This window comes from Lissotriton helveticus, chromosome 3_1, assembly GCF_964261635.1.
Source record: "Lissotriton helveticus chromosome 3_1, aLisHel1.1, whole genome shotgun sequence".
Taxonomy (NCBI): Eukaryota; Metazoa; Chordata; class Amphibia; order Caudata; family Salamandridae; genus Lissotriton; species Lissotriton helveticus.
In genome coordinates, this window is record NC_136061.1 from 87,183,281 (window position 1) to 87,201,070 (window position 17,790).

Below are 17,790 nucleotides of genomic sequence, written 5' to 3' on the forward strand. Positions count from 1 at the left end.
ACCTAGAGGATCCAGAATAATTCCCTTGGAGGACAAAAGGTTGGAGAGCCCCGGGAACCAGGTTACCTACACCAGGGAAGCCAGGTGCATAGGGGGCGAAAAGACGCCAGAAACCTCTGTAGAAGACAATGGAAGACATGGAGAAAAGTGCCTGTGAATAAGTTAAATTCAATCCAAGGGTGGGTTCTAGAAGTGAAGAACCTGCAAGCAGAGGAGAAAGTCTATGCCACTCAGTAGTGACCAGGAAGCATGGAAGAGCAATGCCCAGCGATGTCGTCAGAAGTGTTGACGGTGACCTTGTTGCTGCAGCTGTGAGGACCAGGCGATGCTGAGGAATACCGGGAGCTGTGCATGAGCTGTCCCATGTTGGAAGTCAGTGAGTAGGTGGCCGGTGTCGAGTGGGAGCACCAACAAGCCTTGGTAGCCACAACTGGCGTGGAGAATGAAGGAGCAACGTTGGCACCAGCAAGGTACAAGGGACTCGCCAACAGCTAGAGAGTCAGAGCAGGCCCATAGCAAGCAGGGGAGCCCACTGAAGGAGAAGACCCTCAGGAGGACCCTCAGGGCAGAGGCACAGGAGTCGCATGAGTACATCGAGCAGATCACCAAGAAGGATGGCCCACTGTGCAAAGAATGCTGTGAGGAAACTTTGAAGAAAGAGATGCTGGAACTTCTTGTAGCCCGAAGATCTGTGGAGTACAGAGCCAACAAGCCTTGGCAACGACAAGTCTAAGTGGTGCACAGGGGTTCAGTCCCAATGTTTCCAATGAGGATACTGGCCTATAAAGTGCAGAGAGGAGAGGCCAGGCCTCAAGGGAGTTGCAGAACCACCACCGTGTTGCTTGGCCTCTGGAAGTACATAGGACGACAGGAGCAGCAGACTGGTCAGCTACGTTGCCGTTCCTGCAGATGCAGGGGAGCGACTCCTTCATTCCAAGGAAGATTACTTCGGGTGTGCTCGATGCCCACACCGCTGTTGAACCTAGAAGAAGCACAGACCTAGACAACGAAGAACACTTGCAGAACAGCGAGACCAGGAGCTACAGGAGTCTTCCTTTCTGCAGTCTATGTTGCAAGCAAAGTCCAAGTGTCCAGACGGTCGAAGAATGAAGTGGTTTCAGGCTGTAGTGTTGTCCCACAATGAATCTAAGGAACCATCCAGAGGTAAAGCCTTAAGTACCCTAGGGAAAGGGTTGGAACGACCTCGGGGTTCCTCCCAGAGGAGGGACTGGACAGAGGTGTCGATACTCCCATGTCCTTTGTCCTGGAGTATGCAAAGCATGCACCAACTGTGCCCTTCAAAGCCGTCTAATGGTGCTGGCAAGCTCCTCCATCCCAGCCCCATACACTAAGGCCTGTCTGGGAGGTGGTCACACCTCCTTGTGTTAATAAACCTATTGTTCTACCTTCCCCTAATCGAGCTTGCCTCGGCAGCAGGAGGGCAGATTCGGTCCTGTGGTAAGATGCAGCACTAGCTTTCTGACAGACCCATAAAGGGTGTTAACAGTAGTACGAGGAGGAGGGGGAGTAACCCAAGTGAGCCCCCAGGACATTCGATCATATTTCCAACTCTGGAATCAGTGTTGGGGTATGATTCCAACATGTTGGATACCAAACATGACCGGGATCTGTGCAGCCCCTATATATTTAGACATCTTGTAATGGCTGTTCACAATATGTGTTAAAATGGCTGACGGAACTTACAAAGCCTGGAGAATCGATTCAAGGAGTTTGTAGGGGCGTCCTGCTCATGCAGGGGCAACACCCTCACACTTCTAACCAAGCACTCTGCAATCAGGACTGAAGAGCCTGCCATAGGTATGATTTGTAAGTTTTAAATGTAGTGACCCCAGATATAGGGAAACCTAGATCTGTCATGAGAGGTGCAAGCACCGACTCACATAGGCTGCAATGGCAGGTGTGTATTCACAGTTCAAGTGGACTCCCATGGGTGGCACAATACATGCTGCAGCCTATAGGAGACCCCATGGGTACCTCAGTGCCACATACTAGGGACTTACAGGAGTACACCAGTAGCCAATTGTGGAAGTACAATAGTATGTACCGTCGTCAATTTAGGGAGAGAGCACAGTGACTTGGGTCCTGATTAGCAGGATCCCAGTCAGACCTGGTCCAAAGTACACAGACATCAAGCAAAAAGTGAGGGTAACCATGAAAGCAGATCCTCATTTCCTCCAAATTAGGTTGGAGGAACTGCTACATAAAAATAATCTGGTTGAGCAGAGGGGGTTGCCAGAGAATGGGGAACCAAGCCACAAAAAACAATGACCCATTCTCTGGTGCCTACTTGGTAAGCCTAAGAAACAGTGTCCCAACATCTCTTCAAAGGGAATAGTACCTGTTACAGAAATGTGCAAATGCTAGTTTTCTCAAGTGCTAGTGCCTTGCAGTGGCCAGATGGCAATGTGTGTTTCTTGCATTCACTCCCAAGTATGTAACTGTTGCTACCTGGCACCCACTTCTAGTTCATGTCCCTCATTGTTTAAGCCTAAACCTCCTACCACTGCTTTATGGTATACAACTAAATATATGTACTTAACATCTGTGAAAACGTCATAACCCATGTTATTTCATTAGTATTGACAGCACTATCAGAATCCTGTCATCTTTAAACTTTCAATTCTCATCCAGTTAAATAACAGAATGGGTGTCAACTTTGTCATAGTTTCTGCAGGGGTTTTCCCTGTGTCCCATCTTACACTAGGTGTATTTTTTCTTCATATCAGGGCAATAGAGTTTGTAGAATGGTAGCTACTGCCTGTCCTATAACATATCCTCAGCCTGTAAAGACTGGATCCATGCTAGAGTTTCAGGAACACTATTTACTCTATAAATAATTGCCCCTTGGATGAATTCTATCTGTTTATTCCTCATGTTTGCCTGAAAATCTATCCTCGTAGCTACTTGAGGCTGTTGTCTTTCTGGTTAACCTTTAGATGTGCACCCTTATTGTCCCCATTCACTTTTAAACCAACAGTGTTGGTAAGTAACCACTTCCTTCTCGCCGCCCTACTCACAGGAAATTCATGGCTTGATGTATGCAGATCACTATTTTTGGGTGCCCTTGGCCACCGCCAGCCCTTTTCCTCTCATAGAGCCAATTTCTGCCACAGATCCTTATGCACAGTAGAATAACTGCAGTTTAACATAATTCTTTTCAAGTCAAACCTGAATGCAGCCACATACTTTACAGCTATTATGTACTATTTAACACTCAACTGCCCCCTTTCAGGGGAGATAGTGCTGGGAGGGGGCAGGTTGAGGTGAAGGGTTTTCACCAAATGTCTGGCTGTGGTCATGGTTCATCCACGGAGGAGCTGTGTCCATGTCTTCCCTTACATTGACAATTAACTGATATAGAGTTCAAGCATAGATCACTGTCTCGCTCACTTGCAGCTCACTTTAGATCTGCTTTCTAACCTGGGTTTCACCACCAACATGGGAAAATTCCATTCACAGCCACTACAGATTCAACCCTTTCTGGTACAATCTTAGGCAAAACTGGGATAAGCTTTTCTGGTAATTGAGTTAGTCCAAGCTTTTCTCTGCTGCCTCTCTGACCCCCAAAATCACCAGCTAATGGTAGATACATAGTACTGCATGCCTGGTAGCACACGTGTCTGCAACAATATGGCCTAGCAGAACAATGGTGACGAGCGGAAGATAAATTGGAAGATCTAGTGTTGGTAAAGGCCAGTACCCATCGCTTTCTGCAGGAATGTAACCGAAAATGTGTGCTGCTGTGCAGGCCTTTTCTGGACCCTGTTCTGGGGTTCTGGCCGCCTCTCCAACAGACACATCACATAAACTACTTGGAGCTGTTGGCTTTCTAATTGGAGCTCAAAGCATTTTTCTGCCACAATCACCACAAAACCATCCTGATCAATATGGACAACATACTGCCATGTACTACCTTCAGAAACGGGGACACGCACTTCTCCCACCTGTAAAGGCTAGCATGGATATTTGGTGATGGGCAGTTACCCATAAGGTTCACCTTATTGAGGAGTATCTGCTGAGAGTAAACAACGACTTTGCAGACCTGTCAGCAGAATGCAGCAACAAGTCCATGAGTGGGAACGCCTCCCAGAAGTCCTGATTCTCTATTTTCAGCGATGGGGGTTTACTGACATAGATCTGTTCGCAACCACCAGAAATACCAAATGCCCAAGCTTCGCCTGCAGGTTTCCACTCCCACTGTCCATGGGGAAAGGCACAGTGGATGAATTGGTTATGGATATTTGTCTATGCTTTTCCGGCTCTCCCACTCCTTCCATATGAGGTACATAGCACCATCAGATCTCCCTCCCCTTCATTCAGTTGGCTCCCACATGAGCCAGACCACCTTGGTTCTCGTACCTCCTCGAGCTCTCGGTTGTGCAGCATGAGAAGTTCCCCCAGCAGGCCAGACAAACTCGTGCAACCCAGGGGACCCAGAGGCATCTCCACTACAAACAACCCAACGTATCCCCCCCACCCCCCGCCCAGTCCCATCCTGAAATTTTATTAATAGTCTTTACAAGACTAATGGGGGCCCATGTGGGCCCCTTTATTCTTGCTCTCTAACATTTCTATCCTGGAAGGTGGTCCAGTCACCATTACCTCACTTAGACACATGAACAAGATTGAGGCGCTGACTTTAGAGGGACCTTTTTTAAGGTTCACGCTGACAACGTAGTTCTTAGGACTAAACATAAATAGCTCCCCAAGGTGATCCCTTGCGTCCTCCTTAACCATACCATAGAAATGCCAGGTTCACTGAGACTGACAGATAAGACCCTGTACACAGCAGGCACTACACACACCAGATGTAAAGAGAGCCCTCGTGCATTTCGTTGATAGGACAAAACTATTTTGCAAAACTCAACAACTATTTGTGGCCTTCACGAAACCATGCAAAGGCACTGCTGTTTCAAAAACAGGAATTTCTTGCTGGCCAGTCAAGTGTTTTCAAACCGGCTATGCCATAGCCAAAAGGCAGCTCCCTGCTCCTCCAAGGCTACGTTATACTCGTAAAAACAGCCTCAATGGCATTTCCAAGCAGCATTCCAATAGCTGACATCTGTAAAGTAGCTACCTGATCCACACCGCACACATTCACCAAACACTGTTGTGTGAATGTCCTGGAGAGAGAGCAGGCCCTAGGGACCAAGCCATCTTGCATACTATCTCCAGTGTTCTGCAACATCCTCCGGGTAGCCACTTCTTTAGAGGGGAACCACACTACAGCTTGTGTATCTACAGCTACACATGCCAGGAACAGAACATGTTACCCTGCAAAATGCTGTTCATGTCCTGTAGTGCTGTAAATTCACATATGCCTCCTTGTTCCCCAGAAGCCGTTGTTTTTTACAGATTACTTTTCTCTATGGGGGCAGATGTTCCGGGTGGATGCTTTTTACATCAAGCAAAGTCCTTAGATGACCAATCCGGGTGCCCACATTTTCTGTTGAATAAGTGGGTAAGCTAAATGAAGTTTGAGGAACTTCAACAATTCTCCCAGCAGATAGAGACAAATATAAAAGCCATACAAGAGGTTCGGAAGGATGTGAAGGGTTGTATGATCAAAACGAATTTCATATGGGCCAGTCTGATTCGGCAGGTCCCTAGACTGAAATTTATTTTATTTATTTATTTATTTATTCAAAGTTTTATATAGCGCGAACAAGATCCTTACAGATATCAGAGCGCTTCCCAAAGACAGGGTAGGGGCAGTAGGAATGAACAGAAGTAATGGGAGCAGTATAGTAGTTACTAACGAGATAGGATAATAATAACATACATAAAACATATCAATATACAATCAGGTAAACAAGTAATATAAGACGGCACAAGTCATTGATCCCACTACAGAGGACTTCAGGTACACCTTGGGTGTGTGAAAGGCTTATACCAATGTTTTAGTATAGAGAGAGCACTGAGTGGGGGCATCGGGAGAGTGAATCAGTGAGCCAACGTGTATCATATATTGGTCAGTAGTACGAAAGTAGAGTAGTAGTGTCCCCATCAATCTAAGATGGAAGGGGTACTGATGGAGATCCAGCACTTGGATGAGTGTGTAGTCTCTGCAATCATCCATTCAGAGGTCTTAGATCCTGGTTTACTCTTGACACAGGCTTCCTATGGGCGATGAAGTTTTAGAAACCAAGCATTGGGGTCTACTTCTGCTATGGCAGTGGCCAGACCCTCAAGACTGCCTGTGAAGGGTGTTTGCTGTTTCTAAGCTTGGTTCTTGATGTAACTTACCAGCGCTGGACAGTTGAAACCACTACTCTAAGTAGCGTAAAAAAAGATTGGATTTGACCATACCGTACTCTTTTATAACTCTTAGAGGTACAACTAAGAATGAACTATTGTCCTCTGGGCCCTGTGGCTGTTGGCTAGTTTGAGTTTGCAACATAAGAGAAGGTTCATGTTTTTTCGCAACCATGTGCTGCATGTGAAACTTTGAAATAATGCATACCTGGCCTAACAATGTGTCCCTAATGTCAATGTGTGTGATTTTTATTGGGAATAATTGTTCGGGACTAGGTCATATTTGTTCCTTCTTGTGGTATTAGTGCGGTATCATACTTGTATGTATGTCACCAGGTGCTGTCCCTGCCTCGCTTCTTAGTTGAGTGGGACCGCATGTTCTCCGGTACTGAGATCTCATAATGGCTTCGATTCATTAGATGTGCAAAAACTGAAACTTTACTCATTTACATGGTATTCTGGGGGAAGTGATGCATATCCCTTTTTGGAATTGGAGAGTTGGTATGCAAAATATGATCATTCAGTAAAACCTATTTAAACTTAAAATAAAACAAGCATTTACAATGCAACGGTTTCGCCTTTGGCAATGTTAAAGCTATTTGCAATGTAAATGACAATGCCATTTATTTATCTGTTTTCAAAACCAACACATAAATACAAATGTTGTCATTTACAATGCCAATAGCTCAAACTTTTCCAAAGGCGAAACCGTTGCATTGTAAATGCTTGTTAAATATTGCCTGAGCGCAATAACAGAGGAAATGCACTGATACGCAAATATGGCGATCGAATTATAATGATGTTTGGTTGTGTTTTGCATATTCGTCCCTTTTTAGTTTCAATTTCAGGTAGGTTTAGAGGAGGGAAGGGGCGGGGTTGGAGTAGACGAATCGGAACTCGCTTTTACAAACGAATGCTGAAAGAATGTTGAGACAAGTCAGGTCCTGGGCCGCGCTGTGATTGGCTGACGTCACGGGGGTGTCCCGGGCCGGCAGCCAATCACAGCGCGGCCCGGGACAAAGGGGCGGGGCTTTAAAAAAGCACCAGAAACGCCCCCGAATTGCGTTTTCTGGAGAAAGCGCGATTGACAGCCTCTGTCTCCCAATGGCTAGCCTCCATTTATGGAGCTAGCCAATGAGAGGCAGAGGCGGTGCCGACATCCCTACTGTAGACAATAGTTTTCGATCTGGGAGTGGCACTGCGTGCCCCTCGCCAGGTCGAAACCTAATAAATAACTGAAAACGAGATTAATCGCAATATGATCTCATGTCATATAAAAGGTGTAAAGAGAATGAGTATGAGAGTCGAAAGTACATAAATAAGAATGGGTCATGGGGTGAACATTTTCTAAGACTAATAAGAAGGAAAAAGTGAGATTGAAAATACATAGGAAGACATTGGAGCTGTTTGGGACAAGGAGAAACGTGTGCTTGACGAGGAAGAGAGACTAGAACATGACTGTATGAATATTACATATACTGAAGTGGGACAGTAATATATTTGGGCAGGCCGACATGAATGGAAAAACAGTAGTTAAGACGAGAAAGAACAAAAATGTTTTGAGAGACAAAATGATGGGGAAAGATCTGCTTCTGTCCATATTACAGATATTAATGTGTCCACTTTCAGTAACTGAGGAGATCTTTTGTGAAAATTTGAGTAAACTATGTGCAACAGTCTGTAGACAAATTGAGGTGATATCTCATTTATAAATGCCTGCATCTGCTAGCAAAAACACCCTAAAAGTACCAACAATTCCGGAAAGGGTAAATGGTTAGCTGTCTGAGGCCCTCGCCCTTGTAATTAGTTTATTCCTGCTATTCAATTTGTGCTAAACAATTTATCATTTACCACTGAATGAACATATCTATTCGGACAAAAAGTTAGAATCTAGCAGGCTATTTAAGAATGGGTGCTGCATAAGGGGTTAACATGTTAAAGACATTAGTCTACACCCGGGCTGATTTGTAATGTCTATTAGACTAATATCAGTACAGCGACCATCCCAGCATCCTGGAAAGAATGACTGTTTAGAGGACGTCAGTGCCTTCCAATTAGAACTTGGTGTCATGTTATTTATATAATACCCCATATCGTGGAATCCTAATAAACATCATCCACAATTTGTATGAAACAATGCTTCATAATATGTAATCGACTCATTTTATTTCTGTTCTGATTCAGAATATCCGATCTATAAAAAAAACTGCCAACACTTGTTATACAAAAAGTCACTCGCCAACTTAGGGCTCACTTATTTCTTCTTCAAGCGTATTGTGTTTCCATCATAAAAGTTATTATCTGTTTTTTTTATCATTGACTTTTGCAGATATGCATTTCATGACAGCTTTAAATTGAAAAATGTATTTGAATTGAGAACGTTTGCCAGTCCATGGCCTGTGCTAATGTAACAGGTAATTAGGCAGCAACTTCTGGCATGGGTCGAGGGGTTAGATGCTTTGCAAATGGGCAGCCTTGTGGCAGAATGCCTAGAAAACATTGCACAACGTATGTATATTCTAAAAGTTCAAATCCAAGTCTATTGCAAGCTTGTAATGTTTATTTTCTCCACACCTGAATACCTATTAGGCTACTTTCAACATTTGTTTGGTCGAGAGTTTTAGACAAGAATGGCCTTTCAGGAATGCATGTCTGGCACATCTCGTGTCCTTCCCTGCATGTCGGTTTAATGTAAACTTTATTTTTGTGTGCAAAAATAATTATGTTTTCCGAGTTGATTACTCAAACATCCTGTCCAGCTTGTTTATAAATGCATAGTGAGAAAAAAAAAACCAGAAAGCCTAGGTGTTTATATTCTCAACAAACAATACCGGTAAAACCATCAAAACCTGTGGCTTTAAGAATATTGTTGCAACTTTCAGACTAGATCTTGCATTTCACTGAAACAAAAAGCAACAGCTCTTAACTAGGCACCACCAGAGTGACTGTCAATAGCTGTAAAGAGGCTGCAAATAACTGCGTAAAGTACAAATTAGATAAGTAGAACGTAAATGTTTACGCATAATATGAAAATGTTTATATGCCATTATAGGTTGCAATGTGATATAATCCCTACTCAAACAAAACTCAAACTAATTTGTATCCAGTGATATTACAGGGAACCCCCAGGGACGACCACGGATATTCATCCAGAGTCACGAACAGCAGCATCAAAACGTGACTTTGAGCTTGGGCACTTTTGAGACCGGCCTTACTTGGAGCTGGCACGTTGTGGTAGCCTCACGTGCAACTCTGCCACCTTTGCGAGATTGTCCCTGCTGTCTGAAAGTGGCCTGGTGATGCGGGAGGGCACAGTGCCCTCACCACAGGGACTCAGCCACCAGCTCTCCTAATGCACATCGCCCAAGCTAATGACAAGCCTTCCCGGGGCAGGTTGGGACGACTCCTCTGTCTACCAAGTACCAGCCACCCTACTGGCAGCAATTTCCTTACTGCGCCGCCCGCGCGCCCTGCACAGTGCCTCTGTCCCTACCACGCTCGCACTAAAGTTTCAGGAATGCTGCCAGGCAGAAGTTGTGGCAGAGTTTCATATCTCCCTTAGTTACCTGCTGATGTACCCGTCTTCGTCCCCGTCGCACGTCTGGAACAGGCACCTCATGCGCTCTTCCTCGCCAGTGCTCGAAGTGTCGCTGCTGCCGCTACTGCTTCCCACCGGCTCAGTGGCCATGGCCCCGCTGCCCCCGGGACGTTGCGCCTCGCCCTGGTGGAGGAGAAGCACTGCATCCAGCAAAGCAAGCTGCAACCAACGGCACAAAGCAGGGTCAGGCGCGCCGCCGCCCGCAGGTCCGGGCGCGCGCTCCGCTGGCCCCCGCTGTCAGCGCAGCTGGAGCCCCTTGGCAAGCGCGTGCGAGCAAAACCTTCACAAGCACACTCTTCTTCGCGGTTACTTCAGAGGGGGTTCGGGCCGCTGAGCGCATGTGCTTGTTTTTGACGGGGAAAGGGGGGAGTGACAGACTGAGAGTAGTGAGGAATGTACAGAGGGCAGAGCTGCCAAAGTGTGAGTGATGCGCTACTGCTCACAGCTGCGGAGCACGGAGCTGGGCTCGGGAGGCAGCAGCCCCCAGCTGCGACCGTCCCATGGAAACCATAACTCGCAGTGGAGAGCAGGAAGTTTTAAGAGGTATACAGATTACATATGGTAATTTGTTGAAAAAACGTGATTTATGCCTTGGATGACGAGGCATGGAGGCAAATTGCTGCGGAGGGAGGGGGGGGGGGGAGTGGGACTGAGGAGACCTGCGGGCGGAGGGAGGGAGGAAGCGGGAATGAGGAGAGCTGCGGAGGGAGGGGGGGAAGCGGGACTGAGGAGAGCTGCGGGGGGAGCGGGACTAAGGAGAGCTGCGGAGGGAGGGGGAGCAGGACTGGAACAGAGCAACAGGTCGTTTCGCGATTCGGGGGCGTGTTTGCGTGCTCTCCCCTTCCCATTGGCTGGAAGGTAAAATTCCAGCCAATGGGAAGAGGAGAGGGCGGTACTTAAAAAAAGACCCAGAAACGCCCCCGAATCGCGTCAAGGCGGGCCCTGAACTTAGTGACGCTCCTCTCCTCCAATGGCTGGCCAGCATTTACGAGGCCAGCCAATGGAGAAGAGGGGCGTGTTCAGCCCCCGTACTACAGACAAAAGATTTCGGCTCCGCCCACTGCTTACGCAGTGCGACGGTAGCCGAAACCTAAAAAACAGCAAATGCTAGATCCCTTAAGTGTGCCTGGAGGCTAGGACGTGCTCTGCACTACCCTCCTTTGTTTCCAAGCTCTATCGATACATTGGGCCATGGCGTTAACAATGGCCATGTAGCCAGTATCAAACATCAGGGACTCATCGTGTCGTGATCCCTACCAAATCCATAGAACTCCTCGGGGTTAGTCATTTTACAGGAACTTAGTATTTTAAGGATGGAGATGCTCCAGAAAGTGCTGCTAATAATCTGTTCAAGGGGCTATGAAACTGTAGGATGAGTATTTCACATTCTTCTGAGGCTCTGTGTCCAGGAGTTTGACACATAGTACAGATTCTTGTCTGTTAATCACAGATCCACTCTAGACTCTTCAACAAAACCCTGGCACCATGATTGGGGTCCTGCACAACAAATAAGTGTTGACTCAAGACATTGTATGACTGGATGATTGATGTACACCCTCCTTTTTAATTCTCACAATTTGGAAATACAACCTTCAATCCACGTAAGTTGCAATAGATAGGTACATGCATTCGGGAATCCTATGAGCTGTGTTATTACCTCAGGAGGCAGCCCTAACTGATCGCTGTGCACCTTTCTCCCGTGGAGGGCAGTGATGCAATGTTTACAGTGGGGTTTCTGGCAGGAACATCAACTCACTGAAAGCATAGGGGATATGTGGCAGGCTGTCTTTGAAAACAAAAATTCTGCAGAGGATAAATATTTGAGTGTCCTCTTCATAGTTCAACCTCTCATGTTATATGTGGATGTGGCTGCAGCTCCCGCTCCCCTAGTTCCAGTACTGCTGTTTCAGGGACATCACCTCAGACAGACAGTGGCTGCAGTCCCTTTTTAAAGGTATACAAGTGCTAGTAGTTCAAGGGATATTGCTGATTGATTGGCCATTGCTGTTAGGGTTGAGATTGATTAGCAGTGGCAATTGACTCCTTGCTAGTCACCTCAGCTCAATTGTGGCAGTACAATCTGGGTTGGCTCTGAAGTTAGGTTTGAAAGTGTGATTTTGTTTTTTGTTTGTTGTGGCTGTTCCTTTGAGAAATAATGTAATCTTTTGGTAGCAGCCATCTATGGGTTCTGGTCTGATTTGGCAGAAGGGTCTGTAGAAGACTTTTCTGGTAAAAGTGTTAATCACTTCGGTCCCAACTACATATTGATACTGCAGTATAGTACAGAAATACTGTACAACTGCAATTTAACATTACAAATTCAAGTTATGTTGCTTTTACATAACATAAAATAAGCGTATCCACTATTAATAGATAAATATTGCATTTTCATCCAAACAAGCCAAATGATAGTTGGGGCGTGTATGTTGACCTGCTTGTTTTGATTATACTAGATCTCTCCCATGGTGTGCTTCTTGCTCTCTCCTGCTGCCTCCTTCGTCACCGGGGAAACTGTGAAGGTTGATGCCGGACAAAGCTTGTATCATTCCCCTTGGGAAATACCAGGTAAAAAACTTACTTCTCTAAATTAAGAATGTCTTCTAGCTATCCTACAAGCGAGTAGTGTGTTTTCACCTCAATGTCCCTTACAGCGATGGTCTGACAATCCATCTTCATGTGAAAAAACACAATGAAGCACTAAGTGTCCTTTTTTTTATTTTATTTATTTATTTATTTATTTATTTTATACTGCGGCTGGTTCTTTTTATTCAGAAAATGCCGCTTCTCATGTTGCTGCGAAAGGAACCAATTTTAAGTGGCAGACCCATCATAGAAGTACACGGTGTATTCTGCTTGCATCAGTTAATTACAGTAGTGTATTTCTATTTAAATAATCCATCTTTAATAGTGCACTGTTACTCTGCTGACCAACAGAACGCAGTCTTTCAGTCTTGCTTACTGTACAGGGAAACAGGGAATGCACAGCTCCAGTAAGTAAATTGCGCCATTCTACTCCAGTGACGTATGTCAGTGTTATATGTCAAACCCAGCAGACCTGTCCAGCAGGATTTGAAATTGAAGCAGGATTTGACACTGGAATGTGAAGAGAGAAAAAAAGATGCCGACAGCCCCACACTGCATATTCTGTCAGTCAGAGACGTCATCTGTGCCCATTCAGGTCAGCCTGTAGATAACTCCTGGAAGGCATTTCACACCTATTCAAATGCTAATCATTGGCTGGCTGAAGTGGGGGAGAAGATGTAGCTCTCAGGAACTTCAGGCTGAGAAAAGGGAATTTGCTAAAGGTTACTCTTCCTTCATATTTGTAAATAAATCTGACTTCACCATTAATACTTAAATTATTATTCTAGATAGTCCCATTTCCTAAATACAGTATTAATATTTTAATCTGCACTCTGGTTATTTACATAGGACAGTTAGCTCTGCCACAGTGAAAAACTGTTTTAGGTGCTAGTCAATATAAACATATGTTAACATTACGTTTTTACAGGCCTTACTTTTAAATACCATGCATCCTGCTTTGTTGGCTACACGCCCTACATAAGGGGTTCATTAGTAATATTTAAAACGAGGTTTTGACCTGTCAAAAGGATTTATTTTGGTTGCTCAATTTGCAGTGTTTACACTGATGCAGTCAGGCTACACTGGTAGGCCTGATGCCATATTTGCACAGGCACTGTAGTGAATGGCACAATAGAGGCTGGTTATCAGGAAAAAAGTGCATCCATAAATTCAGCAGAAATGTAGGGGCAAGCAAAAATCTGTGCCGACCACATATAAAAGAAATATTTCCCACAGTTGTAGATGCAGTCCTTTATTTTACTACGCGTCCGAAGTGGAGATGATTCCAGGAAAGCAGCAGGCTGGAAGCAGCATTGACATGTGTGAGAAACTTCCGTTAACTTTGTCCTTCTGATGCTTGTCTCATTCTCTGACTTATTGTTTAACTTGCCCTATCTCTTGAATTTGAATTTGAATTTGAATTTAAAAGCATTTATAAAGCACTCGTGTACTTAAGCAGTTTCTTGGCGCTGAAGGCAACAGTGGTAAAAACAAGCAGACAAAGAACCGTGGCTAGTCATTAAACGCTTGCTGGAACAGGAGGGTTTTTAAGGCCCTGCGGTATTCCATATAGGAAGGCAGGAGTCTTATTGAAGGTGGGAGGGCATTCCAGAAGGTGGGGGCCAGAACTGAGAATTTCTGACCACCAGCTCTTTTTTTCTTAAAACGTGGTACTGCCAGCAAGCCCAGGGAAGAGGAGCGGAGAACTCTCGGCGGGCAATAACTTGTAACGGCAGAGTTGATAAATGCCGGGGCGGTGCCCGCTCGGGCTTGAAAAGTAAGGCATCCCAATTTAAACAGTGCCCGCTGCTTAATAGGGAGCCAGTGAAGGGCTTTCAAGAGGGGGGTGGAGTGATGTGACTTAGCCAGGCCATAAACCAGGCGAGCTGCCTGGTTCTGGACCAGCTGAAGGCGGTGAAGAGCATACGCGGGAGCACCATTGTAAACGATGCTCCCGTAATCAATTTTTGACAAAACCATGGCCATTATAATCAATTTGAGGGCGGGAACAGAAAAGAAACGGGAAATTTTCCTGATGGTCCGTAAGGAAAAAAAACAAGAGGAAACAACTGAACTTATGTGTGAGTGAAGTGTAAGTTGATGATTAAGAGTAATGCCCAGCATTTTGACTGATGGGGAGGGAGTGGGAGGGGTACCTAAGGATGGTGGCCAGAAAAGGGGTGACCAAGGATTAGCGATACCGCCCGTCAAAACCAGCTCCGTTTTGTCCGGATTTAATTTGAGATGGTTCGTATTCATCCAATCACGGATGAATAACATCACGGACTGGAAGCTGGTTTGACCTGGCGAGGTCGGGGACAAATCAAAAATAAGTTGGAGGTCGTCGGCATAATTATACACCGCGACCTCCATATGCTGTAAAGCAAAAATAAGAGGAAAAATGTATAAATTAAAAAGTAAAGGGGAAAGGGAAGAGCCCTGGGGGACCCCACACATGATTTCACGAGAAGGAGCAGCAAATTCTGCCAGGTGGACAGCCTGGGAGCGATCAGACAGGAAGGACTCCAGCCAGGCCAAGAGGGAGCCCTCGATGCCCGCCGACCTGACACGGCGTAAGAGGATGGAATGGTCCACCGTGTCAAAGGCGGCGGACAGATCTAATAAAACGAGGGCTTGGGGCACGCTGGAGTCCAATCCCTCCCTGAGTCGGTCCAGAACTGAGATAACCATCTTCTCTGTGGAATGGCGGGGGCGGAAGCCTGCTTGGCAGGGGGCAAGATAATTGCTATCCTCGATGAAGGAACTTAAGACCTGAGTAAGATGGGACTCAGCAATCTTCCCTAAAAAAGGAAGGAGAGAAATTGGCCGATAGTTAGCCGGGACACCGGGGTCTGCCCCGGGTTTTTTTTAAATGGGAATGATCGTAGCAGCCTTAAAAGAAAGAGGAACAGTGCCCTGTTCAAATGAATTGTTTAGAAGGGTAAGGGCAGGAGAGGGACAATCTAGAAAGATCTGACTTAATATACGTGCTGGGCAGGTGTCAGCGGGGGAGCCAGATTTCACCCGTCTAAGAAGAGGGGGAAGTGAGTCCAGAGTCAGAGGGGGAATATAGGCTAGAGACTGGCTGTTGGTGGGAATGGGGCACTCACAGAAGGAGAGTGAGGGGGGGGGGAATGTTTGCCTTAATGATAGCCACTTTTTCTATAAAAAAACTCATTAAGGGAATTACACAACGTCTGTGAAGGGGGAATTTTTGACTGAGTCCTGTCAGAGGCAGCCAGCTCATGGACCATCGCGAAAATCTCTCTAGGCTGGTTCTCAGCCGCCAGGATGCGTCCAGTGAAGTAGTCTTTTTTTGCGGCTAAGATATCTCGCTTGTATTCAGACAGAGCAGTAACATAAAGCTGCCTAGCTAATGGACAGTAAACACGGCGCCATGCCCGTTCGGCTTGTCGCACTGTAAGTTTCTTGGCTTTTAGAGCTGGACTAAACCACTAATTGCATTGTGGACACGGTTAATAGTTACCCGTTTAAGAGGGGCTATATGGTCGCAGGTTTTAGTGAGCCAATTATCTAATGTGGTAGCCTGGGAATGTAGAGCCAGACCCTCGAGGGCCGGGAGGGAGGAGCGGAGTGAGCTACACAAGGTAGGGATGTCGACTCGACTCCAATTCCGGGTCCAAATGTTTTTAGGATGGCGTGAAGGGGCTGGGGTGTTAAGGGCCAGCGAAAAGGACAAGAGATGATGGTCCGACCAAGCGCATGGCAATACCGAGGGCGCCGAGACGGGGATGTTAAGGGACCATATCTGGTCGAGTATGTGCCCCTGCCTGTGTGTAGGAGTATGGACATGTTGCAAGAAATTCAAGCTAAGGAGCAATGCCGTAAAATCTTTAGATATTACATCCTCAGCAGGATCGCCGGGCCACAAGTTAAAATCTCCAAGAACTAACACTGAGGCGTTATTAATGGACAGAGTGCCTCTTCTTTGGCCTTTATCTCCCTACCTTTCTCTCTTCTTCCTCTCACTTATATTCTAGCTGAATCTTCTGCCTGCCTTCAGCCTACTCCATTATCCTGCCTTGTCGCCCCTGTGCTACTTTGACATTGCCTGCATCTCATGAACATCACATTTGCATGATCTCTGATTGTCCAGTTTTATACCTGCTGCTCATGTCCGTTATCCGGGACCGGAGGCTGATTCTTTGATTATTTATCATGTTGCAAGTGTTTGGTGCATATTCCAAATGTCTTCCCCCTTTTATTTAACTGATGCTCTTATGAGCTGTTTGTTTTGTGAATTACAATGGTCGACTCACCATCTCATATAACATGTTATTTTGTACGTAAAGTGCTCCTTACGCCCACTGCCTTTATTTGTACAATGTAATACTGCATATTTAAATAAGTAAATCTCCCAGTGCACCTTGAGACAAAAGCAGGAAGGCAGGCAGCCCGACTTTGCAGTATTCCTAGTCTCGCGTGCGTCGTATGGTGCCATCATGCATGCCCAGCATGTATTCATTGTTAGACCTGGCTGACCTCCTGGCTTACTGATTCCTGGTGCTGGAAGCATTTCTTCTGGATGCTTTTCTTTTCTTTTTCTCTTTACTACTGCTTTGGAGCCTGCCACTAGATTGCTAGTAGCCCACCATCAAAACCGTGTCACCCTCACTAACATACTTTCTCTTCATGGTAGCAAGACCACTGCCTGATGCAGCATGACAAACTCTATCTCAGTGTGCATTGGGACAAAAGCATTTGCAAAGCCAATTGGCCTTGTATATGTGAGAGCTATTGGCTTTACAATGAGTTTTACCTATGTTGTACAGCAGCGTGGCTGCTCTGCGGCATGGCTCAAAGTTACTGGAGTGGTGTAGAGTAGAGTGGCGTGGTGTAGAGTTGTACAGTTGTGGGTGTAAGTAACTAGATCGTCAAATACTGCAGTTAGGGTGACAGCAACATAAATAAGTGGAATGTCTGTGTTAAAAGTAAGAGCGCCCCAAAAGAAGTGAGTATTATGTAATTGTTTTATATTTCACAAGAACAATTGTTTGTCTTTTTTGTTATTGTGCAGATCAACAAAATAAAAATGATTTGATTAAAAAAAAAAAAAAAAAAAAAGGAGAGCACATTGCACGTCCAGGAATAATACGAAAAGCTTTTAAAAAAAAAAATTTGCATTGCAAAAAGACCAGCAAAAACAAAGACGAGGAAGAACACCTGTACTTGGTGCATGCTTCAGGAAAGGCGCTAACACAAAAAAAGAAGCCTGGGGGAGCTTAGCAATGGAAAGGTTGCAAATGAGCGACATTAAAAACAAATGGTATACTGTGGGCGGGTTGCAAGCCCCCTGAATTGTAAACGGGGGG

General features: G+C 45.6%; 1 protein-coding gene across 1 annotated transcript in view; it reads left to right on the top strand.

Annotated features, from left to right (window-relative positions):
* The window catches only part of PECR (peroxisomal trans-2-enoyl-CoA reductase), a 79,475-nt gene that overhangs the window by 55,050 nt on the left and 6,635 nt on the right, over positions 1 to 17,790 (top strand). The window contains exon 7 of the mRNA XM_078679279.1: positions 12,328 to 12,439. Coding sequence (XP_078535405.1) covers positions 12,328 to 12,439 — 112 coding nt within the window. The remainder of the gene's footprint in view (positions 1 to 12,327; positions 12,440 to 17,790) is intronic.